This window comes from Ascaphus truei, chromosome 4 (assembly GCF_040206685.1).
Source record: "Ascaphus truei isolate aAscTru1 chromosome 4, aAscTru1.hap1, whole genome shotgun sequence".
In the NCBI taxonomy this organism is placed as follows: Eukaryota; Metazoa; Chordata; class Amphibia; order Anura; family Ascaphidae; genus Ascaphus; species Ascaphus truei.
The window spans coordinates 398,645,735-398,672,379 of NC_134486.1; the positions used below are offsets into that span (position 1 = coordinate 398,645,735).

The 26,645-nt window shown below is 45.6% G+C and overlaps 1 protein-coding gene across 1 annotated transcript in view; it reads left to right on the top strand.

Moving 5' to 3' along the window:
• Positions 1–26,645, top strand: part of CHRNA2 (cholinergic receptor nicotinic alpha 2 subunit) — a 119,881-nt gene that overhangs the window by 41,713 nt on the left and 51,523 nt on the right. The window contains exons 3-4 of the mRNA XM_075598617.1: positions 22,312–22,463; positions 26,115–26,159. Coding sequence (XP_075454732.1) covers positions 22,312–22,463; positions 26,115–26,159 — 197 coding nt within the window. The remainder of the gene's footprint in view (positions 1–22,311; positions 22,464–26,114; positions 26,160–26,645) is intronic.

Here is a 26,645-nt window from a genome sequence, read left to right on the forward strand (position 1 = left end):
GTGGCATTCTGCTGTACTTACAGCGTGGCGTTCTGCTGTACTTACAGCGTGGCGTTCTGCTGTACTTACAGTGTGGTGTTCTGCTGTACATGGTGTTCTACTGTACTTACAGTATGGCGTTCTGCTGTACTTACAGCATGGCGTTCTACTGTACTTACAGTGTGGCATTCTACTGTACTTACAGCATGGCGTTCTACTGTACTTACAGTATGGCGATCTACTGTACTTACAGTGTGGCGTTCTACTGTACTTACAGCATGGCGTTCTACTGTACTTACAGCGTGGCATTCTACTGTACTTACAGTGTGGCGTTCTGCTGTACTTACAGTATGGCGTTCTGCTGTACTTACAGTATGGCGTTCTACTGTACTTACAGTGTGTCTTTCTGCTGTACTTACAGTGTGGTGTTCTGCTGTACATGGTGTTCTACTGTACTTACAGTATGGCGTTCTGCTGTACTTACAGCATGGCGTTCTACTGTACTTACAGTGTGGCATTCTACTGTACTTACAGTGTGGCGTTCTGCTGTACTTACAGTATGGTGTTCTGCTGTACTTACAGTATGGCGTTCTACTGTACTTACAGCGTGGCGTTCTGCTGTACTTACAGCGTGGCGTTCTGCTGTACTTACAGCGTGGCCTTCTGCTGTACTTACAGCGTGGCGTTCTACTGTACTTACAGCGTGGCGTTCTGCTGTACTTAAAGCGTGGCGTTCTACTGTACTTACAGCGTGGCGTTCTGCTGTACTTACAGCGTGGCCTTCTGCTGTACTTACAGCGTGGCGTTCTACTGTACTTACAGTGTGGCGTTCTGCTGTACTTACAGCGTGGCGTTCTGCTGTACTTACAGCGTGGCGTTCTGCTGTACTTACAGCATGGCGTTCTGCTGTACTTACAGCGTGACGTTCTACTGTACTTACAGCGTGGCATTCTGCTGTACTTACAGCGTGGCGTTCTGCTGTACTTACAGCGTGGCGTTCTGCTGTACTTACATTGTGGTGTTCTGCTGTACATGGTGTTCTACTGTACTTACAGTATGGCGTTCTGCTGTACTTACAGCATGGCGTTCTACTGTACTTACAGCGTGGCATTCTACTGTACTTACAGCATGGCGTTCTACTGTACTTATAGTATGGCGTTCTACTGTACTTACAGTGTGGCGTTCTGCTGTACTTACAGCATGGCGTTCTACTGTACTTACAGTGTGGCGTTCTACTGTACTTACAGTGTGGCGTTCTACTGTACTTACAGCGTGGCGTTCTACTGTACTTACAGCGTGGCGTTCTGCTGTACTTACAGTATGGCATACAGTGTGGCGTTCTACTGTACTTACAGCATGGCGTTCTGCTGTACTTACAGTATGGCGTTCTGCTGTACTTACAGTATGGCGTTCTACTGTACTTACAGTATGGCATTCTACTGTACTTACAGTATGGCGTTCTGCTGTACTTACAGCGTGGCGTTCTGCTGTACTTACAGCGTGGCGTTCTACTGTACTTACAGCGTGGCGTTCTACTGTACTTACAGCATGGCGTTCTACTGTACTTACAGCATGGCGTTCTACTGTACTTACAGCGTGGCGTTCTACTGTACTTACAGTGTGGCGTTCTACTGTACTTACAGCGTGGCGTTCTACTGTACTTACAGCGTGGCGTTCTGCTGTACTTACAGTATGGCATACAGTGTGGCGTTCTACTGTACTTACAGCATGACGTTCTGCTGTACTTACAGTATGGCGTTCTGCTGTACTTACAGTATGGCGTTCTACTGCACTTACAGTATGGCGTTCTACTGTACTTACAGTATGGCGTTCTGCTGTACTTACAGCGTGGCGTTCTGCTGTACTTACAGCGTGGCGTTCTACTGTACTTACAGCGTGGCGTTCTACTGTACTTACAGCATGGCGTTCTACTGTACTTACAGCGTGGCGTTCTGCTGTACTTACAGCGTGGTGTTCTGCTGTACTTAAAGCGTGGCGTTCTACTGTACTTACAGTGTGGCGTTCTGCTGTACTTACAGTGTGGCGTTCTACTGTACTTACAGCATGGTGTTCTACTGTACTTACAGCGTGGCGTTCTGCTGTACTTACAGCGTGGCATTCTGCTGTACTTACAGCGTGGCGTTCTGCTGTACTTACAGCGTGGCGTTCTGCTGTACTTACAGTGTGGTGTTCTGCTGTACATGGTGTTCTACTGTACTTACAGTATGGCGTTCTGCTGTACTTACAGCATGGCGTTCTACTGTACTTACAGTGTGGCATTCTACTGTACTTACAGCATGGCGTTCTACTGTACTTACAGTATGGCGATCTACTGTACTTACAGTGTGGCGTTCTACTGTACTTACAGCATGGCGTTCTACTGTACTTACAGCGTGGCATTCTACTGTACTTACAGTGTGGCGTTCTGCTGTACTTACAGTATGGCGTTCTGCTGTACTTACAGTATGGCGTTCTACTGTACTTACAGTGTGTCTTTCTGCTGTACTTACAGTGTGGTGTTCTGCTGTACATGGTGTTCTACTGTACTTACAGTATGGCGTTCTGCTGTACTTACAGCATGGCGTTCTACTGTACTTACAGTGTGGCATTCTACTGTACTTACAGTGTGGCGTTCTGCTGTACTTACAGTATGGTGTTCTGCTGTACTTACAGTATGGCGTTCTACTGTACTTACAGCGTGGCGTTCTACTGTACTTACAGCGTGGCGTTCTGCTGTACTTACAGCGTGGTGTTCTACTGTACTTACAGCATGGCGTTCTGCTGTACTTACAGCGTGGCGTTCTGCTGTACTTACAGCGTGGCGTTCTGCTGTACTTACAGTGTGGCGTTCTACTGTACTTACAGTGTGGCGTTCTACTGTACTTACAGCGTGGCGTTCTGCTGTACTTACAGTGTGGCGTTCTACTGTACTTACAGCGTGGCGTTCTACTTACAGCGTGGCGTTCTACTGTACTTACAGCGTGGCGTTCTACTGTACTTACAGCGTGGCGTTCTGCTGTAATTACAGCGTGGCGTTCTACTGTACTTACAGCGTGGCGTTCTGCTGTACTTACAGCGTGGCGTTCTGCTGTACTTACAGCGTGGCGTTCTGCTGTACTTACAGCATGGCGTTCTGCTGTACTTACAGCGTGGCGTTCTACTGTACTTACAGCGTGGCATTCTGCTGTACTTACAGCGTGGCGTTCTGCTGTACTTACAGCGTGGCGTTCTGCTGTACTTACAGTGTGGTGTTCTGCTGTACATGGTGTTCTACTGTACTTACAGTATGGCGTTCTGCTGTACTTACAGCATGGCGTTCTACTGTACTTACAGCGTGGCATTCTACTGTACTTACAGCATGGCGTTCTACTGTACTTATAGTATGGCGTTCTACTGTACTTACAGTGTGGCGTTCTGCTTTACTTACAGCATGGCGTTCTACTGTACTTACAGTGTGGTGTTCTACTGTACTTACAGTGTGGCGTTCTACTGTACTTACAGCATGGCGTTCTACTGTACTTACAGCGTGGCATTCTACTGTACTTACAGTGTGGCGTTCTGCTGTACTTACAGTATGGTGTTCTGCTGTACTTACAGTATGGCGTTCTACTGTACTTACAGTGTGTCGTTCTGCTGTACTTACAGTGTGGTGTTCTGCTGTACATGGTGTTCTACTGTACTTACAGTATGGCGTTCTGCTGTACTTACAGCATGGCGTTCTACTGTACTTACAGTGTGGCATTCTACTGTACTTACAGTGTGGCGTTCTGCTGTACTTACAGTATGGTGTTCTGCTGTACTTACAGTATGGCGTTCTACTGTACTTACAGTATGGCGTTCTACTGTACTTACAGTATGGCGTTCTGCTGTACTTACAGCGTGGCATTCTGCTGTACTTACAGCGTGGCATTCTGCTGTACTTACAGTGTGGCGTTCTACTGTACTTACAGTGTGGCGTTCTGCTGTACTTACAGTATGGTGTTCTGCTGTACTTATAGTATGGCGTTCTACTGTACTTACAGTATGGTGTTCTGCTGTACTTACAGTATGGCGTTCTACTGTACTTACAGTGTGTCGTTCTGCTGTACTTACAGTGTGGTGTTCTGCTGTACATGGTGTTCTACTGTACTTACAGTATGGCGTTCTGCTGTACTTACAGCATGGCGTTCTACTGTACTTACAGTGTGGCATTCTACTGTACTTACAGTGTGGCGTTCTGCTGTACTTACAGTATGGTGTTCTGCTGTACTTACAGTATGGCGTTCTACTGTACTTACAGCGTGGCGTTCTACTGTACTTACAGCGTGGCGTTCTGCTGTACTTACAGCGTGGTGTTCTACTGTACTTACAGCATGGCGTTCTGCTGTACTTACAGCGTGGCGTTCTGCTGTACTTACAGCGTGGCGTTCTGCTGTACTTACAGTGTGGCGTTCTACTGTACTTACAGTGTGGCGTTCTACTGTACTTACAGCGTGGCGTTCTGCTGTACTTACAGTGTGGCGTTCTACTGTACTTACAGCGTGGCGTTCTACTTACAGCGTGGCGTTCTACTGTACTTACAGCGTGGCGTTCTACTGTACTTACAGCGTAGCGTTCTGCTGTAATTACAGCGTGGCGTTCTACTGTACTTACAGCGTGGCGTTCTGCTGTACTTACAGCGTGGCGTTCTGCTGTACTTACAGCGTGGCGTTCTGCTGTACTTACAGCATGGCGTTCTGCTGTACTTACAGCGTGGCGTTCTACTGTACTTACAGCGTGGCATTCTGCTGTACTTACAGCGTGGCGTTCTGCTGTACTTACAGCGTGGCGTTCTGCTGTACTTACAGTGTGGTGTTCTGCTGTACATGGTGTTCTACTGTACTTACAGTATGGCGTTCTGCTGTACTTACAGCATGGCGTTCTACTGTACTTACAGCGTGGCATTCTACTGTACTTACAGCATGGCGTTCTACTGTACTTATAGTATGGCGTTCTACTGTACTTACAGTGTGGCGTTCTGCTTTACTTACAGCATGGCGTTCTACTGTACTTACAGTGTGGTGTTCTACTGTACTTACAGTGTGGCGTTCTACTGTACTTACAGCATGGCGTTCTACTGTACTTACAGCGTGGCATTCTACTGTACTTACAGTGTGGCGTTCTGCTGTACTTACAGTATGGTGTTCTGCTGTACTTACAGTATGGCGTTCTACTGTACTTACAGTGTGTCGTTCTGCTGTACTTACAGTGTGGTGTTCTGCTGTACATGGTGTTCTACTGTACTTACAGTATGGTGTTCTGCTGTACTTACAGCATGGCGTTCTACTGTACTTACAGTGTGGCATTCTACTGTACTTACAGTGTGGCGTTCTGCTGTACTTACAGTATGGTGTTCTGCTGTACTTACAGTATGGCGTTCTACTGTACTTACAGTATGGCGTTCTACTGTACTTACAGTATGGCGTTCTGCTGTACTTACAGCGTGGCATTCTGCTGTACTTACAGCGTGGCATTCTGCTGTACTTACAGTGTGGCGTTCTACTGTACTTACAGTGTGGCGTTCTGCTGTACTTACAGTATGGTGTTCTGCTGTACTTATAGTATGGCGTTCTACTGTACTTACAGTATGGTGTTCTGCTGTACTTACAGTATGGCGTTCTACTGTACTTACAGTGTGTCGTTCTGCTGTACTTACAGTGTGGTGTTCTGCTGTACATGGTGTTCTACTGTACTTACAGTATGGCGTTCTGCTGTACTTACAGCATGGCGTTCTACTGTACTTACAGCGTGGCATTCTACTGTACTTACAGTGTGGCGTTCTGCTGTACTTACAGTATGGTGTTCTGCTGTACTTATAGTATGGCGTTCTACTGTACTTACAGTATGGCGTTCTGCTGTACTTACAGCATGGAGTTCTGCGGTACTTACAGTATGGCGTTCTATTGTACTTACAGCGTGGCGTTCTACTGTACTTACAGTATGGCGTTCTGCTGTACTTACAGCGTGGCGTTCTACTGTACTTACAGTGTGTCGTTCTGCTGTACTTACAGTGTGGTGTTCTGCTGTACATGGTGTTCTACTGTACTTACAGCATGGTGTTCTCCTGTACTTACAGCATGGCGTTCTACTGTACTTACAGCATGGCGTTCTACTGTACTTACAGCGTGGCGTTCTACTGTACTTACAGTGTGTCGTTCTGCTGTACTTACAGTGTGGTGTTCTGCTGTACATGGTGTTCTACTGTACTTACAGCGTGGCGTTCTACTGTACTTACAGTGTGTCGTTCTGCTGTACTTACAGTGTGGTGTTCTGCTGTACATGGTGTTCTACTGTACTTACAGCATGGTGTTCTGCTGTACTTACAGCATGGCGTTCTACTGTACTTACAGCATGGCGTTCTACTGTACTTACAGCGTGACGTTCTACTGTACTTACAGTGTGTCGTTCTGCTGTACTTACAGTGTGGTGTTCTGCTGTATATGGTGTTCTACTGTACTTACAGCATGGTGTTCTCCTGTACTTACAGCATGGCGTTCTACTGTACTTACAGCATGGCGTTCTACTGTACTTACAGCATTGCGTTCTACTGTACTTACAGTATGGTGTTCTGCTGTACTTACAGCATGGGCGAGCCACCTGTGCTGAAGCTGGCATATCCTGAAAACCTGACCTGTTGAGGGTTTGAGGACTGGATTTGAGCACTCCTGTCCTAAGTAACTATTTCAGCAGCCAATAAACTAGACAATATTGTCTCCTCTTATTACACCTAATATATTTATGTAGCCCATCTACCCCACCCCTAAGTGAGATTGGGGTACAGACCTGTAGGTAACAGGAGGGCTGAGCGCTCCGCGGTTGTGTGGGGAGAAACAGGACAGGAGGAACAGGTTACCTGGGTCTCAGTTGGTGCAGCGCCTCCAGCCAGCAGGGATCCTCTGCGGATGTTCAGGGGATGGGCCCCCACTGACACTCCTCCATACACAGAGACAGGAATATACCGCATGGTCTTTTCTGATGTTTATTTGCAGTCAGCTCACAGTACAGAGAACAGGCCTTTCTTATCTCTTGATCATCCATGCTTCTCTTTCTCTCTCTCCCTAAATCAGAGCCCTGACTTAGGCCTAATTCTCTTCCCTCCCATCCCCTCATGGGTGGGATGGAGAGTCTTCTCTTCTTCCTCTTCTAACTCCAATCCTGGGAGTCTCAGACTGAACAGAACTGAACTACTGAATTTGGGAGGATGTCAGAATTTATCATCTTTGGGGAGTGTCTCTAACTCTGATTCATAGCAAGCCAGAGACGGATACTGATAGGCCCACACAGAGACACGGTGTGTTCCAACCAGTATCCACCCCTCAGATTGACATCCTCAGAGTTGCTAGGCCTGCCCTTGAATAGTGATACATCATTCAAGGCTGTAGGAAGGAATTAACCTTTCCACTGCCTGCACTAACAGGACTGATAGAGGAAAGGCCCAGAGAAAAGAAGTAACTGCCAGAAGGCTATGTTATATTTAGAATATGCATGCAGTAAAGACAGGCGGTGCAATAAATTCATCAGAAGAAAACCAGCAATTGAGGAATATAACTGGAATAAAATCCCTGCCTTCTGATCCTGCTGTAACTTTCAGTTTCAGCTCAGTCTGGCCTATCTTGAGTGATTTCGTGATCTCTTTAAGAAGTGGTTCTCAAACCTCTCCTCATTGACTATCAGTCACATCAAGTTTGTGAAATACCCAATGCACTTGCACACATGTGAATGCACCGAATGTGCGGATGAATATCATTTTGGGTGGTCGCTTCCAAAACCTGGTCTGGCTCAGAGCCCTGAGCAAAGGTTTGAGAATCACAATGTTAGATCATAGAAGCAAAAACTGCCCGCAAACCCGTTTTTCATACTAGCGCACTATCCTGTTAACTGTCAATAAATCCTTTAGTGGTCATTTTTCAAAGTCTCCCCCCAGTCATTGGTTTTAATTGGAACGTTTTTCCTTAATTAATCTGGTGCCGTTTTATTGCCCCAGTTTTTTTTCAGCTGGGGGATTTTGATAAATGAGCCACATTGCGTTTGTGAATGTGATGATGGTAATGATGTTTGTAAATTAGACTGTAAAGCAGAAACTGGAGACTGGGCAAAGGGAAACACGATAGTGTGATCTGTAACATACAATAAGTGGGAAATGGTCAGACATGGTGGGTAAACTGGTTCTTATCTGCCGTCAAATTCATTGGGGTTATTCAAAAGGCCGTTTTAGCCATCACACTCACATGCTGCGGCGCACTCCTCCGTAACATAACACAGGCAGTGCGCTTATATCTCATTTATGTTTCAGTTAAACATATGCAATCATTACCTTTAATTGTTGCCATGATCAGATGGGACTGACCGAATGCATTGGAGAACATGGAGAATATTGAGCCACTAACCCCATCTCCGAGGTGACGGGCAAAAAAAAGGGGCAACAAAATCGGTGTGAACTTTCATTAATTACGTAGCAATTAACGTTGTCTTAAATTGTTGCGGGGGAGGGCAAGATGGTAAACACGCCCCCTTTTTCACGCTGTAAATACCCTGATCATGCTAGGGGCGAAACCTGACGTATTCCACGCAAATGCAGAGGTCGGTGCTTTAAAAGCGGCTTCACAAATACCGATCGGCAACCGCACGAGGTACTCTAGGATTTTTAGACCGTTTTCTAGGATTTGCCCATTTCCCCCCCCCCCTTTCTTACACAGCCTATTCTGGAGGCCAGGGTCATATGTAAGATGATTTAGCCCAGATACTGCACCGACACACTTTATTCGAGCAAATACCCAGTATGTACCTGGCAGATACCTGGAATGCGCCGCTCCTCACCTCTGACAAGCCCCGTTGCATTTGCCTTCCCAGCCTGGGTTCATGCCTGGCTGACGGGCGGCTGATCTGTTAAATGATAATGATTAGGATTTAATAGGCTGCAATGCTTCGCGTGTCTACCAGATGGCATAAATTCATGAATTGTAATGCAGTATATATATATATACTGTGCAGTATTGCAGCCAGCGGGAATAAAATGCTTCAATCCCTGCCTGGAAAATACCTCAATGCACTCGGGCAGAAAACAGTCACAAACCTCAATACACCCGGGTATACCCGAATTCGTGGGACTAGCCGAGCTCGAATAAAGTGTGTCGCCAGTGTAGCTTAAACTCAGCTCTCTTCTCAAAGCACAACAAGTTCTGTTTCTTTTCTTTACTTTATTTGGGGAAAGTAGCATAAAAGACAGGCACTTGTGAAGAGATGTTGGTGTTTAGATAGTGTCTCTCTGTGGGTGCCTTGTAGTTAAGGGCAGGTCAAAAGGGTAATCCTACCACTACAGCAGTTACAGCAGAGTACTCACTCATCCAGAGGTGATGGTGGAAAAGGAAGTCCCAATGTATGCTGGGTAGCAAGATAGCCTGGGGACAGACCATCTGTGGGCAGAGCAGAGGGGGAGAAAGCAGACTAGCCCATTTGGGAGAAAGGCTGGGGCTGCTATAGCAACTCACAGAAATGTCTGAGGGAGCCACAACATGTAGCAATAATGTTGCATCTCTGATACAGCAAGCTGCTGGGATAGGGGAAATAGCACTGTGTCAGTCACACGGGCACTGTGTGTGTGCACAGAGCAAAACACATGCAGCTGGAACTGAGAGACTGACAGGCAGAACTGCAAGGAAAGGGGGGGTGAAACAGAAGTGCAGTTCTTGTTCCATGACACAGCCCCCTCTGTTTCTAAGGGGTGCTAAATATGTAGTATAGAAAATCAAGAGTGGCGCCCGGCGCTAGTTAACAGTGACAACAAGTTTTAAGAGGATCCTTAGATTTAAGGATCTCTGTGTATAAAACAGTGACTGAAATTAAAAGTGCAATCAATCAAAACAAATACTACGTAGTAAAGTGTATAAACACAATGAGTGCACTCAAATGTGATTTTGTACAATATAAATCAAAAGCGAATACTCCTCCACTCCGATCCTGGAACAAGATATGTTTAAAAATATCTCCAAAGACCAGTTTCCACAAAGCAGGGGAGCGGGGGAATGCGACCCAGGGAGAAAGAGAAAAACTTGCATAGAGCGGTATTGCAGGGAAAACTGGATTCTCAGAGCATAGGAGACCTTCAAAAATGACACTCACAAACCAATGAGGTTTTAAGGGCACATCCAAAACAGTGGCAGACGTGGATGGTAATGGTGGTGTTAAAACACACTCGATCCGGCGATCTCAGAGAGAAAAAAGCACCATGGGGCAGATTGTACTGAAAAGGCTACTTTATGATGTAATGTGACAACCCATAAGAATCAAGGCTTACATCGATAAAGGAATTTTAAAACATTGTACAAATGTAGGCAAAATAACCTCACCGGGGAGGAAAGACAGCGGTCACGGCCGCGCAGCAAGTGAACAAGGCTGGACTGTGCTGTGAAAAAATCTTCTTTATTATAACATGGAAGTTAAAAAAGAGAGAGAGGGAGGCACCCCCCCCCCCCCGCAACACCAACGCGTTTCAGCCGCAACGGGCCTTTCTCAAAGTTCACTTGCTGCGCGGCCGTGACCGCTGTCTTTCCTCCCCGGTGAGGTTATTTTGCCTGCTATTTCTACCATACAGCTTGGAGCACGGCGCAGATCAGACGGATTTAAAGACATATGTGAGTCATTTATTCCTCATTTGTTCCTTCATTGTGGAGTCCCCCACGCGTTGTGGGTTACAATATGCGTGATTAAAGGGGTCTGGGTGGGTCCACGGACTTCCCCCTGACATCCCTAGACAATCACTGCTATACCACATACCTAATAGGGGTCATTTCATATTGTTCCTCCACACCCTGTCCATCTGGACACAGCAGCATTCTTTATTAGTCAATGTGGTTTTTAAACAAAGCCCTGCAGCACTGGCTTATTGAGTGGTGAATGTCCCCCAATGTTCTCTCTAATTGTACAAATGTATGCTGTGACTCCCGCGGGTCAAGCTGTGACTCAGCGGGTCGGGCTGTGACTCCCGCGGTTCGGGCTGACACACCCGAGGGTCGGGCGAGCCGCGCTCTCAGCGCACTCCACGGGACTGTCTCTTCCAGTGATGTCACTTCCTGTTCCGGTCGCGGCTGCTTGGTACTGTAGCCTGGAGGACGCTATCCCCAGCACTGGACCTATCCTCTGAATCTCTAACAGGACTGGCAGTCGACTCGACTCGTTTTGTCGCTATGCAACTTCGTCAGGAGCCTATATAGTCTATATAGATTCCTGGCAAAGTTGCATCGCAGTATAATAGAAGAAGTATAATATTTAAAGGTCTCACGCTCTGGAAATCCATTTCTCCCTGAAATACCGCTCTTTACAAGTTTTTCTCTTGCTCCCTGGATCGCATTCCCCCGCTCCCCTGATTTGTGGAAATATAATGTAGTGTAAGAAACTCCTATGATGCAGTTTTCTTTAATCTTTCCTGCTTGAAATTAGATTGGCATGGGAAAAAATAATGATTGAAAAACAATTTGAAAGCGGCTGCAGGTTGGCATTCTGCGGTTCATGCTGCATACTATAGGTTAACACATTTCAGTATACAACCCTTATGAGTAAGTGAAGGCACCATGTGGTGGCGATGAACATTTCAATTAACCATGAACAAATTTCATCCAGTGAATCCCTTATGGACTGCCAGACACTGCCCAACTTGACAGCTGTCTGATTGGTGGGATACCTACCAAATTTAGCAATTCATTTAAACTTTAACATTGAAATGAGCCAAGCCTGTATTTGTGCAGTGAATGCCAGGTTCTGACTGACTGAAGGCATACGGAGACGCTTATTGACTGGAATTAATTTCCTTTTCGAGCATGAAAATGCCACTTATTTAGCACCATAATATGTAAGATCAGTATCAGTGCAGTTAATAACATTTATTGTCAATCCGATTCCTTTCATTTGACACAGCTTGTTAGTCAGGCATGTTTCGGTCGGAATGTGTGTGACAGGAAATAAAGTGTCATGGGCAATTTAATTTCTTAGATTGGGTTACTCTCAAATGAATATATTTGTACTAAACAAAGTGTTTGGTACAGTTATATCCACGATTACATTATGCTTATAAGACTGGGGTTCCTCATTTTGAATGCCATCTGCAACCTTCCTTGCCTGACTATAAAGGAGTGTAAGTTGATTGGACTATATACATGGCAGTGCTCAGGCTCTCATACCTGCTCATGGTGCTGGGTCGGTGCAGGCTGGGCGTGGATATGCAGCTAGAATAAGGATGGGTGTCAGGAACTTTTATAGTACAAAAAGAGCTTTATTCACATCCGGATAGCAGTGATCGGGCTGCTGCTGAGCTGGGGAGCCACCGGGTCACTTCTATGTGGGGGTGCCGCCGGGCCTGGGACAGCTGGGAGAGTTGTCCCGGCTCTCCACCCCTGGAGGCCCCAGAACCTCTGAGGTGTGCTCATGGAACTCAGAGGTTCAGTGGAACCTTGATTGAAAATCACTGCCTTACTGTATCAGATACAAACATCATATACATATGTACCCATATCAGACACACATACATGCAGACCAGATGCACACCGCATACATGAACATACACACTATGAATGTTCCTATTACACATATCATACATGCAGCACCACACATACTATGCATGTATTATACACATACACGCACACGCCATACATGCCTCATATACATACACGCACATATATATAAGCTTGGACTGCTACTTTAAAGCCCCCGGTCACATGGTCCAATAGGAAGCCGCTTATGATTTGATTTGAAGATGATGGCTTGCTATTGTCCGATGTGGTGGGACATCGAAATGAATCTGGTTCAGCTCTGAAGACCTCTGCTTCCTACCTGGGGGAGGGCGGTGCTTAATAGGGCTTGCCTGTCGGCACATGACCTAGTAATGGGCACAATCCTATTCCCCTTTCCAATAGGAAGCTGTTTTGTTACCATTTTATTTGTAATAATATAACATCTCATCTCTGCAGCACCTTCCTGAGCGAGCTCCTTCTCTATAGATTCTGCCTGTTCTGGTAGCTTTCCCTTCCACACCTGCTGTCTCGAGCGCTTGATGCACCTGAGTAGAGTTACCAGATATCTGGTTTTATCCACATATACACTTTATAAGGTTCTGTGACATCACCCGGGAGCATTTCTGACACACAGGTTATTTTCAGACGGGCACTTTCTCACAAGCCCCGTGTTTTCAGCCGAGCACTCTCTCACAGGCCCTGTGTTTTTGGCCGGGCACTCTCTCACAGGCCCTGTCCGTGTTTTTGGCTGGGCACTCTCTCACAGGCCTTGTGTTTTCAGCTGGGCACTCCCGCAAGCCCCGGTCAGGGGTATCTTCAGGGAGGACGCAGGTGTGAGGGTAGGTGGGGTGGGCTTTGAACTGTGTGTGGAGGAAGATGGCTGGACTCCACAAACAAACACATCTGTTTGCGGGGGAATGTGACGGAGTGACTTTGTAGGCGAGGTCAGTAAAGAGTCCACACAAATGCATTTGTGCTGAGACAATCATTTCGGTGGTTTATTTTCCACACAAGTAGACAGAAAGTTAGGTACAAAACAAAACCATAAACAGAAAAGCCTACTCCACATTAGGGAGACTGACTAAACAGAACAGGCCCTGACTAACCAACTGGTTAGCTAAGCTAATTATCAGTTCAAACAGGTCACAGCATAATACAGCACATCTGTAATCAACATAAGTTCTTATCGGAGGTGGTGGGAATCCGTCCCAGGAGTTTCCAGGTAATCCCTCTGTGGACTGTTACACATTGCAGATAGGTCAGCCCTGCTTCCTTAGAAGACAAACCCTGTGTCCTTACAGGCTTGTTCAACTTCCGTTGCTGGGTGTGTGTCCGGTCAGGGAACCGTTCCAACCCGCATCCTTGCATGCTGAGGAAAGACTCAGTTCTGGCGGCTTTAAACCCCTTGCATTCGGGAGATTACTTGAAATAGCTTAGAAGACCTGACACTAGGGTGCTGTCTCCTGTGCCTGAACAGAGAGTTAACTCTTGACTCTCTCACAGGGGAATTGCTGCTTTTAAAGAGAATATTCAGCCAATTCATAAATATCTCAAATGCAACATGTGGTCTGGTGTTCCATCACTTGTCCCAATTGGCCCTTGTTAGAATAAACTGCACTCACATCTCTCTGTGCCTCATTGGTCATCAGGATGTTATTGATGCTGTTACAGGGAAGCGCTCCTCCTCCTCCTTTGCTCCAGACTGATGAATGAATGATAACTCCTCCTGGCTTCAGCATTTATAGCTCACCAACATTCAGTGTATTATGATGTCTCACGTGACCTCACAATACTGTCTAAAGTCAGACAGCATTTTGATCAATGAGTGATGACTACACCAGGCAAATGGCAGCAGCTGCAATTTAGCCACATCCTCCTATTCTGATGTCACTAATGACCTCACAGTGTCCTGGCCACAATTTTCTGCTGGTTGCATTCCTACTTTATGAATTAAATAAAAATAGCTGTTAGTCCAGTTGCAATAGTGCAGAATAAATGAGTGCTTCAGTACTTACCGTGCACTTCATGACTGGAACAACCAACCAGACTAGTGGTTTCAACCTTTTTTTTGTTAAGGAACCCTAAGTGAAATTCTGAGGAACCCCCATCCCTCTCTAATAGTGCACCTCTGATCAGATGCATAGTAAGGAACCCCAACACTCTCTAATAGTGTGCCTGAGATCAGATGCATTGTAAGCAACCCCAACCCTCTCTAATAGCGCGCCTGAGATCAGATGCATTGTAAGGAACCCCAACCCTCTCTAATAGTGTGTCTGAGATCAGATGCATTGTAAGGAACCCCAACCCTCTCTAATAGCGCGCCTGAGATCAGATGCATTGTAAGGGACCCCAACCCTCTCTAATTGTGTTTCTGAGATCAGATGCATTGTAAGGAACCCCAACCCTCTCTAATAGCACGTCTGAGATCAGATGCATTGTAAGGAACCCCAACCCTCTCTAATAGCACGTCTGAGATCAGATGCATTGTAAGGAACCCCAACCCTCTCTAATAGCGTGTCTGAGATCAGATGCATTGTAAGGAACCCTGATCCTCTTTAATAGCGCGTCTGAGATCAGATGCAGTGTAAGGAACCCCAAACCTCTCTAATAGTGCGTCTGAGATCAGAGGCATTGTAAGGAACCCCAACCCTCTCTAATAGCGTGTCTGAGATCAGATGCATTGTAAGGAACCCCAACCCTCTCTAATAGTGCGCCCGAGATCAGATGCACTGTAAATCTTAGAACACATACAGATGGAGCCAGCCTCAGTGTTCTCAGTGCTCAGGAATCCCCCCGGTCTGGATTTCGTGGCTTCTCTCCTTGAGCGAGATATTGTCTTTGGGGAGTTGTCTTTGACATAACGTACCCCCACACACAGCCGCAGCTTTTACCATCTCCGTAGCAGTTTGCTTTTTCCTCCTGCGGCTCCGGGTGCAGTAATTCTGGCTAAACCGGCAGCAATCTTGTGGGTTTTTTCCATTGAATTGATGCCAAGAAATATATTTTTTAAAAGCGTCAGAGGGGATTATTGATCAAACTGCAATAGTTCCAATCGGGGCATTATCTCAGGGAAATTCCTATTCAACGGGATGGGAGTTGCCCTGATCAGCACTCTCACAGTTTAATGAATAACCCGCAATGTATCAAACATTAATGCATCAGTTTTGACTGCTTTAGTTTTTCAAGCATCAGTGTTGATGAAGTAAAATTGCTGAAATTGCCCCTGACGAAGTGACTTGCGTCTCGAAACGCGTAGGGTGGTCTTGTGACTATAGCAAGTTTGTGGACATTTGTGAGGAGTGGAGCCGATCCCCTGTCAGCCTTTTCCCTGTCCATATCGCTTGGGAAAGTGGTTTGGCTACGCGCTGTTACTACAGTGAGTGATCGGGACCTTCAGTGCCGGTGCGCATGCGAGTGACGTCACCTGGTTGCGACGTGACCAGCGGGTCTGCTAACGGAGCAACAGGCAGGCGTGACGGCGGCATCCCAGCCCTGTGATTACATTGTGGAGCACCCAGACTAGGGTACAGCACAGAGGGAGAGACTTAAGTGCCTTAACACCATTTGGAAACTGCTCTGTCACATCTATCAAGAATCATCAGATATTGATTGGACACTAAGGACTGGTTAACCAATTCATTTGGGATCATTCTGGGTGTTTTGTATGGTTAATCTAGGCGCCAGTGATTTTGTGTTTCTATATTGCTGAAATGAAGATACTGTTGATATTACTTAAATGGACTGGGGGGGGGGGGTCGTCTCTGGGGGAGGATTAGAAACGATGTTCAGTTTCCATTTTGTAATATCTGTTATGTCTTTAGTATCCATTTGTGTGTCTGGTGTAGATGGGGGTTTCGCTTCTAAGTAGATTTACGACTGTGCCCGAAGTAACGCCCAGATTCCTTGTGAGAGATTGTACCAGGTACCTATTCAGATATGTGTTAGGACAGTTCTAACCAGGTTTAATGAGCTGTAAGATGATTGTTTAAGAATTAAGGAGTAGTTAGTATAATCTGCCCAGTAACACATTTTAGACAAAGGAAATGAAATGTATAAAAAGCCTGCTTGGACACTCCCTGGCGGAGAGTCTTTTGAATGAGTATGATCATACTTTGCAATAAACTACTTATTATCAAATTAACCCGTTTGTCAGTTTGGAACAATGTTTTTGTTTTTTAATATGTAGTTTAATAAAGTTTTTTTTATTTTTTCATTCACTCGGTGAGTTGTTTTGTGCCCCTTACTGGATCAGCTGTTTCAAACCAATAATTTTTTCATATATCCCTGCCCCGTAGAGCTTACAATCTATGTGTTTGGTGCTTAAGACACAGGGAGATAAAGTAACTTGCCCAAGGTCACAATGAACTCCCAGATTCAAAGTCTATATATGTCTTTATATAGCACCATTAATGTACACAGCGCTTAATGTCTTTGTTTACATAATGAGTGTCTTTACTCACTGAGCCACTTAATGGTTACTTTGGGCAACACAGGCAAGAACACATCAAAATAAGCTTTATAAATGCAGATTGGCAGAAACACAAGTTACTCTAGCAAATGGCCTTGGTTTTTAAGGATAGTACCCGATTTCCACTTTCTTAAATAACCCTCAAAGAGTTACATGGAGTCTTCCATCAACACATCCCAGCTGCACAACTGGTGCAAGAAATTGCACCCCATTTCTCAAATAAATCTATCAGTTTTAATAGAGATTTTTTGATAACAGTGATGCTAATGCTTCGCTTTTCAAAGTCCTTTGAAGAACAGCCTCCTGTGTCTGGGGGATCTTTATATCAAAGTCTCTGGGATGCAAAATTGGAGCAGAGTTGGAGCACACAATAGTATCAGATTTATCATTTATTTTTAAGGGAGAGCAGGTTTACAAGTCACACTTGGAATTTCAGCACATCAGAAGGAGGAGAATCGTTGCAAGAATAACAGACATTATTTTGATTTTAATTAGATATCTAAATGAAAAGAAATACCAAACATTCAAGAATACCTATATTGGGCCTTAGGCACTAACATATATTTTCTAATTTATGTTGCGTCAACAATGCCTCCCTCCCCCTCTCCCTCCCTTCCCCTCTCTCTCCCTTCCCATCTCCCTCCCTTCCCCTCTCCCTTCCCCCTCCCTCCCCCTCCCTCCCCCTCTCCCCCCCCCCTCTCTCTCTCTCTCTCTCCCTCTCCCCCCTCTCTCCCCCCCTCTCTCCTCCTCTCCACCCTCTCTCTCCCTCTCTCTCCCTCAATCTCCCTCTCTCTCCCCCATTCTCCCCCCATTCTCCCCATCTCTCCCCCTCCCCCCCCCTCTCTCTCTCCCTCTCTCTCTCCGTCTCCCTCTCCCCCCTCTCTCCTCCTCTCTCTCCCCCATTCTCCCTCTCTCTCCCCCATTCTTTCTCCCCCATTCTCCCCCTCTCCCCCCCTCTCTCTCTCTCTCTCTCCCTCCCCCATTCTCTCTCTCTCCCTCCCCATTCTCTCTCTTTCCCCATTCTCTCTCTCTCTCCCTCCCCATTCTCTCTCTCTCCCTCCCCCATTCTCTCTCTCTCTCCCTCCCCCATTCTCTCTCTCTCCCTCCCCCATTCTCTCTCTCTCCCTTCCCCATTCTCTCTCTCTCTCCCTCCCCCATTCTCTCTCTCCCTACCCTCCATGCTCCCCCCCCATTCTCTGTCTCTCCTCTATTTTCTGTCTCTCTCTCCCCACCCCCTATTCTCGTCTCTCTCTCTCCCCTCCATTCTCTGTCTGTCTCTCTTTCCCTCACCCCATTCTGTGTGTCTCTCCCCCATTCTCTGTCTGTCTCTCTCTCTCCCCCATCCCATTCTGTGTGTCTCTCTCTCTCTCCCATTCTGTCTCTCTCCCTCCACCTTTCTCTGTCTCTCTCTCCTCCATTCTCTATCTCTCTCCCCAATTCTCTGTCTCTCTCCCCCATTCTCTGTCTCTCTCCCCCATTCTCTGTCTCTCTCCCCCATTCTCTGTCTCTCTCTCCCATTCTCTGTCTCCCCCCTTTCTGTCTCTCTCTCCCCCCATTCTTTGTGTCTCTCTCTCTACCCCAAATCTTTGTGTCTCTCTCTCTACCCCCATTCTTTGTGTGTCTCTCTCTCCCCCAATTGTCTGTCTCTCTCCCCCCCCACTCTGTGTCTCTCTCCCCATGCTGTGCCTCTCTTCCCATGCTGTGCCCCTCTCCCCATGCTGTGCCCCTCTCCCCATGCTGTGCTCCTTTCCCCATGCTCTGCCCCTCTCTCCATGCTGTGCCCCTCTTCCCATGCTGTGCCCCTCTCCCCACGCAGTGCCCCTCTCCCCACGCTGTGCCCCTCCCCCCACGCTGTGCCCCTCCCCCCACGCTGTCTCTCCCCATGGTGTGCCTGTGCCTCTCTCTGTGTTTCTCCCCATGCTGTGCATGTGCCTCTCTCTGTGTCTCTCCCCATGCTGTGCCTGTACCTCTCCCATGCTGTGCCTGTGCCTCTCCCCATGTTGTGCCTGTGCCTCTCCCCATGCTGTGCCTGTGCCTCTCCCCATGCTGCGCCTGTGTCTCTCCCCATGCTGTGCCTCTGTCTCTCTCTCTCTCTCTCCCCATGCTGTGCCTGTGCCTCTCCCCATGCTGCGCCTGTGTCTCTCCCCATGCTGCGCCTCTGTCTCTCCCCATGCGGTGCCTGTGCCTCTCCCCATGCTGTGCTTGTGCCTCTCTCTGTGTCTCTCCCCATGCTGTGCCTGTGCCTCTCCCCATGCTGCGCCTGTGTCTCTCCCCATGCTGCGCCTCTGTCTCTCCCCATGCGGTGCCTGTGCCTCTCCCCATGCTGTGCTTGTGCCTCTCTCTGTGTCTCTCCCCATGCTGTGCCTGTGTCCATGTCTCTGTCTCTCCCCATGCTGTGCCTGTGCCTCTCCCCATGCTGTGCCTGTGCCTCTCCCATGCTGTGCTTGTGCCTCTCTCTGTGTCTCTCCCCATGCTGTGCCTGTGCCTCTCTCTCTCCCCATGCTGTGCCTGTCTCTCCTCATGCTGTGCCTGTGCCTCTCCTCATGCTGTGCCTGTGCCTCTCCCCATGCTGTGCATGTGCCTCTCCCCATGCTGTGCCTGTGCCTCTCTCTGTCTCTCCCCATGCTGTGCCTGTGTGTCTCTCTCTCTGTCTCCTCCCATGCTGTGCTTGTGCCTCTCCCCATGCTGTGCCTGTGTCTCTTCCCATGCTTTGCCTGTGCCTCTCTCTGTCTCTCCCCATGCTGTGCCTGTGTCTCTTCCCATGCTGTGCCTGTGCCTCTCCCCATGCTGTGCCTGTGCCTCTCCCCATGCTGTGCCTGTGCCTCTCCCCATGCTGTGCCTGTGCCTCTCTCTGTCTCTCTCCCCATGCTGCTGTGCATGTGCCTCTCCCCATGCTGTGCCTGTGCCTCTCTCTCTGTCTCTCCCCATGCAGTGCCTGTGCCTCTCCCCATGCTGTGCCTGTGCCTCTCTCTGTGTCTCTCCCCATGCTGTGCCTGTGCCTCTCTCTCTGTCTCTCGCTGTGCCTGTGCCTCTCTCTCTGTCTCTCGCTGTGCCTGTGTCTCTCTCTGTCTCTCCCCATGCTGTGCCTGTGTCTCTCTCTGTCTCTCCCCATGCTGTGCCTGTGCCTCTCTCTGTGTCTCTCCACATGCTGTGCCTGTGCCTCTCCCCATGCTGTGCCTGTGCCTCTCTCTGTGTCTCTTCCCTTCCCCCCCCCCCATATTGTGTGTGTCTGTGTCCCCCATTCTGTACCATACCTGCATGGGAGGGGGAAGCCATCTTGAGCCCTGGCAGCAGACACCGGAAGTTCTCACTGCTGGGGCTCCGCAGCTCTGACCCCCCTGCGCTCCTCCCTGCATTGTCTGCTCTCTGCTGCCCCCCCTGCTCTGATGGTCAAAAGCGGGACAGCCACAAAAAAACGGGAAATTTTACAGAATGCAGGGCAGCCGGGACAGAGATTAAAAAACCGGGACTGTCCCGGCTAAACCGGGACATCTGGTCACCCTAGTGTTTACACAAAGTGGAACTCGGTGGGTTCTTTTGATGCACTTTTAGTTGATTTTGTGATGCATACAGTATACAATGTACTTCTGTACTCCGCACGCAGTCCATTTCTGGGCGCCAACACAAATGGAAGCTTTGTTTTGGATGTAGTTGGCACAAATGAAGAAATTTGAGCATAATACATAGGGGCAGAAAAGCACAAATGAAATGTTATGCTAAAAAAAAAAGCTCTTAGCAATGTTTAGTACATAGGCCCTATTGTGTCTACAACCGCAAGACACATTGATTGCTTATTAACTGGAAAATAACTGTTATTTTATAACAAATAACAGATCACAAGAAATTAGCTGGTAAGTGATGAAGTCTGCTAATTAAGGCATCGCTAATTTAATGGGTTTCTATTTTGGCTTAGCAAAAAATCTCATTAGGAATCAACAAAGTCCATAGCCATAGATTAACAATTTGTGACATGCCCAAGGGGTTTTTTTTGTAGGGAAAAAGGTGGCAGAACCCTGTTGAAATAAAATGAATTGATATCAACTGTACATCAACTAAACCACAATAAGTGTGAGTACAGTATATAATGATAAAGTTGCACACAAATCTTGGGGTCCGGCTCGTTTAAAATTCGTGCACCATTCCTAATAATGTTATGGTTACTACTGTACATAGGGGTTTCGTGTTCATCTCTAATAAAAAGGTGCTGAAACTCCTGAGGGTTCCCCAACAAAAATAGCCTGGGATATGCATCCCTCCACATCCATAGCCCAGCAATACTGCAGCAAAAATGTAAGACTGGATATATATATATGTATATATATATATATATATATATATATATATATATATATATATATATATATGCGCAATGGGGGTCATGTTCCAGTTTCTCAATGCAAATATTTATCCTAATTCTGGTTCTGTATTTTAAACCACCAGTTTTGCATCTGAGGGACTGATAAATAAGCCCCAGAGAGATATGTCCCTTTAATATGGTAAGGTGGACTGATTTATTAGTAATTTCACTGCCCTAAAGCTGTCGAACACAGTTCATGTCCCAGTGTCAATTTTTATTATGACCTTGGGAAAGACACCTCAATTAGACTGTATGCTCTGCAGGCCATTGAACCAGGTTAACAGAAGGGGGCAAGCGTTGGAATACCATTACTCCCATATGAATGTGGGTGAAGTCATGCTAACGCTTAGCACCCTTTTATGGATCTGTGCCTGCAGCATTCTATGTACAGTGCTGTGTACCCTGTCAGTGCTGTATAAGGAAAACACATTATATACAGTTCTATTTACCCATCTTTCACCACGTTTTGTAGCTGAACTAAAATATACCAATGTACATCCCTCCAGACCTCAAACTTTTGTACACCTAATGCATCTTAAAAGAGCAGATCTTTAATTATACTTTTTATCTAGAGATGATATTCCTCCAGCCTACGCTAACAATACATTTTGACCTTGTCTCAACAGCTGAACTTCCTCTGCTTCTCTCTTTCATACAGCTGGTAAAGATCTCTCAGACTCCCACAGTGTAAATAATCTTGCCAGCTACCTATAAGTGGATCACTTGTGAGTACTGTAGGTAGAGTCGCTGAGGAGTTTAAAACAATAGGAGGATGTCACAATCCTCCAAAGTATTCATCCGGAATCTGCCGAGTTGCAAGTTCCCCCAATACATACAGCAAGAATATTAGGGGGTCATTACACTGTGATAAAGCCTGCAATGCAATTTCATGAATCCGTTTATCCAGTATTACTTCGTTTAAAATAAATTACATATATATATAGTATAATATATATATTATTCTTACTTTTCCTCTTTTTGCACAGCGTCCTGCTTGCAAAGAACCCGTTCTCATGCTGAGGAACATCTCTTCAAACACCTGTTCATTGGTTATAATCGATGGTCCAGACCTGTGCCAAATACCTCCGACGTCGTCATTGTCAAATTCGGCTTGTCCATCGCTCAGCTGATAGACGTGGTGAGTGCACAATTACACAACTGCTTAATTAAACCTATATTTGTGTTCATTTCTGTGTACAGGCTTACCCCGGTTTAAGGACACTCACTTTAAGTACACTCGCGAGTAAGGACATACCGCCCAATAGGCAAACAGCAGCTCACGCATGCGCCTGTCAGCACGTCCTGAACAGCAATACCGGCTCCCTACCTGTACCGAAGCTGTGCGCAAGCGGGGAGACTATAGAGCCTGTTACACATGCGTTATTTACATCAGTTATGCACGTATATGACGATTGCAGTACAGTACATGCATCAATAAGTGGGAAAAAAGGTAGTGCTTCACTTTAAGTACATTTTCGCTTTACATACATGCTCCGGTCCCATTGCGTACGTTAATGCGGGGTATGCCTGTATTTAGGAATACTTTGGAACAAGTAACTTGTGCTCACCTGGACGTGCTGCCATATCCTTCATCCAGAAATATATTTGAAACATTATTTGCAGGATTGTCACATAGTCTCTCCCTGGTTGCCGTGTTGCATATTCGCAAACCATGCAATTGATTATTTAAAATGGGCTTATCTCAAAATAATATGTAATGGTATTTTTGGGGGGTGTGGGGGGGTCATCTGTAAATCTCTAATGCTAATGAAAATATTATTATTTGACTTTTGTTCTACGTCACCCACCAATTTAAATCTGGTGTATAAAAAAGTCAAATATCTCCGTTAAATTCTAAAACTTGTACTGAGGACGCAATATACTTAAAACACGAATGTGCTGATGTACTTCCTGGGCCAAAACAAGTACAAATAAACCTATATCTTAATTTGATAAATCTGGCACAGATTTTCGGTCCCTGTTTTGCAGCCCCCCTACTGTAGTAGAGATTCTATTCCAATTGCATCTGCGAAGGTATTTTTTATTTAAGTTTTTCTTCAAAAACGTGATTCCCTGCAAAATGTTTCGCCTTATCTCAAATTCGCCAAATGAGTACGAGTTCAGCTAAATATTCCCAGACCGTGAGCAAAACACACGGACTGCGGCACCTATTTACTGTCGCTGTATTAAGCGAATCTTGCGATTTTAGAGAATGAGAATATTAAATTAAAATGAAACGCGCATTGACGTCATGTTAGGCGAATCGTTCGCAAACGCTGACTGCGTCGTGGGTTTTTCTCTCCAATTCCGCGTGGCTTCCGACTTCATGCGAGAGGTTCGCGCATCCCTGGAGATATGGGCCAGTGTTAAAATGTGAGGCATTCAGCTTAATAGGCTATTAGGTATCTAACGACTTAGTATTGCCTAGTAAATATGGCCCTGTAGGAGAGATTCACTAAACTCTGATACTGGTTGTCATTGCACCACAATCCCATAACTGCTATTCAAGTTAACAGCAGTCCACACAGGATTACGATGCAAACTCGCATATCGAAGGTGAATGAATTCTGGGATATGTGTAGAATTATTGTGATGCAAAAAACAGCACCAGACAAATAAACCCATGTTTTTTCGTTGGGTTTTTTTTCTTTGGTAAATATTGTGCACAGACTGTAAGGCCTTCGCTACTCAATGTAACCCAAACATTTTAGTTTTTTTCGTTTTAAGTTGAAATAAAAACAGGAGTTCCTATATGTGCAAAGGCAACAACTCCCCACAATTCTGCGTTTTGTTCAGTGTCACTTCTATATTCATGATTAGCCCTAACGTTCCATGTAATTTAATAGCCACAGGATTATTCCTATTTTTCCCATTGCAGCGCTTTTATCAGAGAACATTCATTTTCCATAGTTAGTGAGAGTCCTCTATCTTCAGTATACAGAAAAGCCTGATCTTTTTCACATTTGGAATCTACATGATTAATACTCTAAATCTAGTAACAAAAACACACATTTGCTTCACATTTATTTTATGGCTTGTAACATTGTGTACCTCTATCATATGTGATTTACTCTAATAGACCCCACCCACTTTTAACCCCTGATTAGTGAATGTGTCTCTTTGTTGTGTATTTGTGAGTAGCCAGGGGCTGAAACATGTGATTATTAACATAATGAATCACACAGACCTCACAGGTACATACACAATGCCGCAATTCATGAGGCAGGTGACTTAAGACAACAAAAACACCTAATTCTGTCAACATATAGCTGTTTACTTTACTCAGTGATCAAACAATCACAGGACACAGAAGACGTAGGCAGGTAAAAGGAATCCTGCAGGTGGAGGTGTGCTGTGTGCCCATAACATCAAACTAACTATTAAACTGGTAAACGGCAGAATAAAAAGTGCCAAACCTCAAATTTTCTGACATAGCAATGAACTTCCACATACAAGAACAGAGGGCGTATACAGGCACCACTATCAGCAGAGCGCTACAGTATAGCAAAGTATTGTTTGCTTTGAGTAATCGCTTTATTACTGGATGTAGCTGCTAGCCCGATCCGAAAGACTTACCGAGACCTAACAAGGTACTTACTGTACAATGGAGTCTATTTATCAAAGGCGCTGTCCTAAAACTGGGCTGAAACGGATGCAAAAAAAAACCCCAGCGTCTCATTTATCAAAGAAAAGGAATCAATTTGAAAGTAATATTTTTATTTCCCTTTCATCGGGTGTAGTTTTTGTCCTCTGGTTTGTCCCAGTTTTGCCGTTGGGATTCATTGGCTCAGATCCAGGAAAGGGAGCTAAGCCTCAGCACGCTTTGCACTCCCGAGCATATGAATGTGTGTTGAGGCGTGCTCACAGTTATCACCCTTTTGCAGATATGGGTCATTGATTTGAACAGATCCCAGTATCGGTAAAGTTGAGAAACTCTGTTGCTATTCCCTATTAATGCCTGATAAACCAAAACAGTAAAATAATGACACTCCCTAAAATGCCATCTATAGGTCTGACAATGTCATGTCCTGAACATGTCCCTAGATTTCGTGTCAGTTTCCAAATCCCACTAACAGGCCCACACATAAGAGGTAAACGATGCATGTCATTTATATTAATAAAGTTATAAATAATGACCTGATATTAATATTAGACTGTAAGCATTTTTTTTTCCGGATGGTGTACAGGAACCTGCCTGTGATAAGAGTATAATCAGCAGATATATAAATATTGAAGAACAGAGTCACAATTTTCCATCTTTCATTTTGCTACCATAAATATTAATGTGTTTCCCTGCTGCTGCCTATAGGATTTAGTTATTTATTGATGGCCACTGTGGCACCCACTAGGTAATAACAGATACTTGGTGGGAAACCTCCATTTGAAGATAAATAATTTTCTGTCTGCCCAGCTGGAGTCTTTTGGCTGAAGTTTTCTTATTTTATCACTGGCTACAGATAAAACTTCCAATGTGGTTGACCCAGCATATTTTCTCTTTTTATGAGCGCCTAATCCAACATTATTACTTACTGTAGATTCCTTAAACATAAATACAATTATGCATCAGCCTATTACTCCTTGTTCTTTTCAGACAGGAAAAGCAATCTGCAGTTGTGCCAGCTGACAGCCCTGATAACCTGGCAGTGGGGAATATGCAGGGTGGGATGGGAGGGAGGGACTGTGTAGAAGCCGGGATGGATTTGATTGGAATTCATATAAAGTCCAATAAATTACGTATTTTCTTTGTGATACATATAAAATTCTATATTTTTATTATTATTTTTTTCAGGATGAAAAAAACCAAATGATGACTACAAATGTGTGGCTGAAACAGGTAATGACTTTCTTAGAAGAAAGCGTGTGTAGCCAGACTTACTACTTTATACAGTAATTGTAAGCTATTCTGAAAACGCAAGTGACATGCAAGGAATGCTTCTTGGATTAGAGGTCCACCACATTTATTTAAGCACAGTGTGCTAGTATTACATCAACTTTAATTTCCATATCAGATCCGCTAGCTGAGTGCTCTGCACCGTCCTCCTGCCCCGTTACGTAGGCTGAATATAAGTTACAATATACAGCAGAGGGTTGGGGTGTATGTCATTTAGTTAAACCCTTTGGGTAGTGTTGGGACCTGCAAAATGTGGTCATGCCTTGATGTGGCTTGTGGGCTTATAATGCTTTGGCCAAAGAGTTTAACTAAATGACCCTTTTTTCAAGAGAATATATAGGTATTTCCCGGTGTATTTTTGTCATATATTTAATGTAGCTTTGGGCGTCTCTGTCTTTTGTAAAATTAATTATCTATCAGAAAACTGAT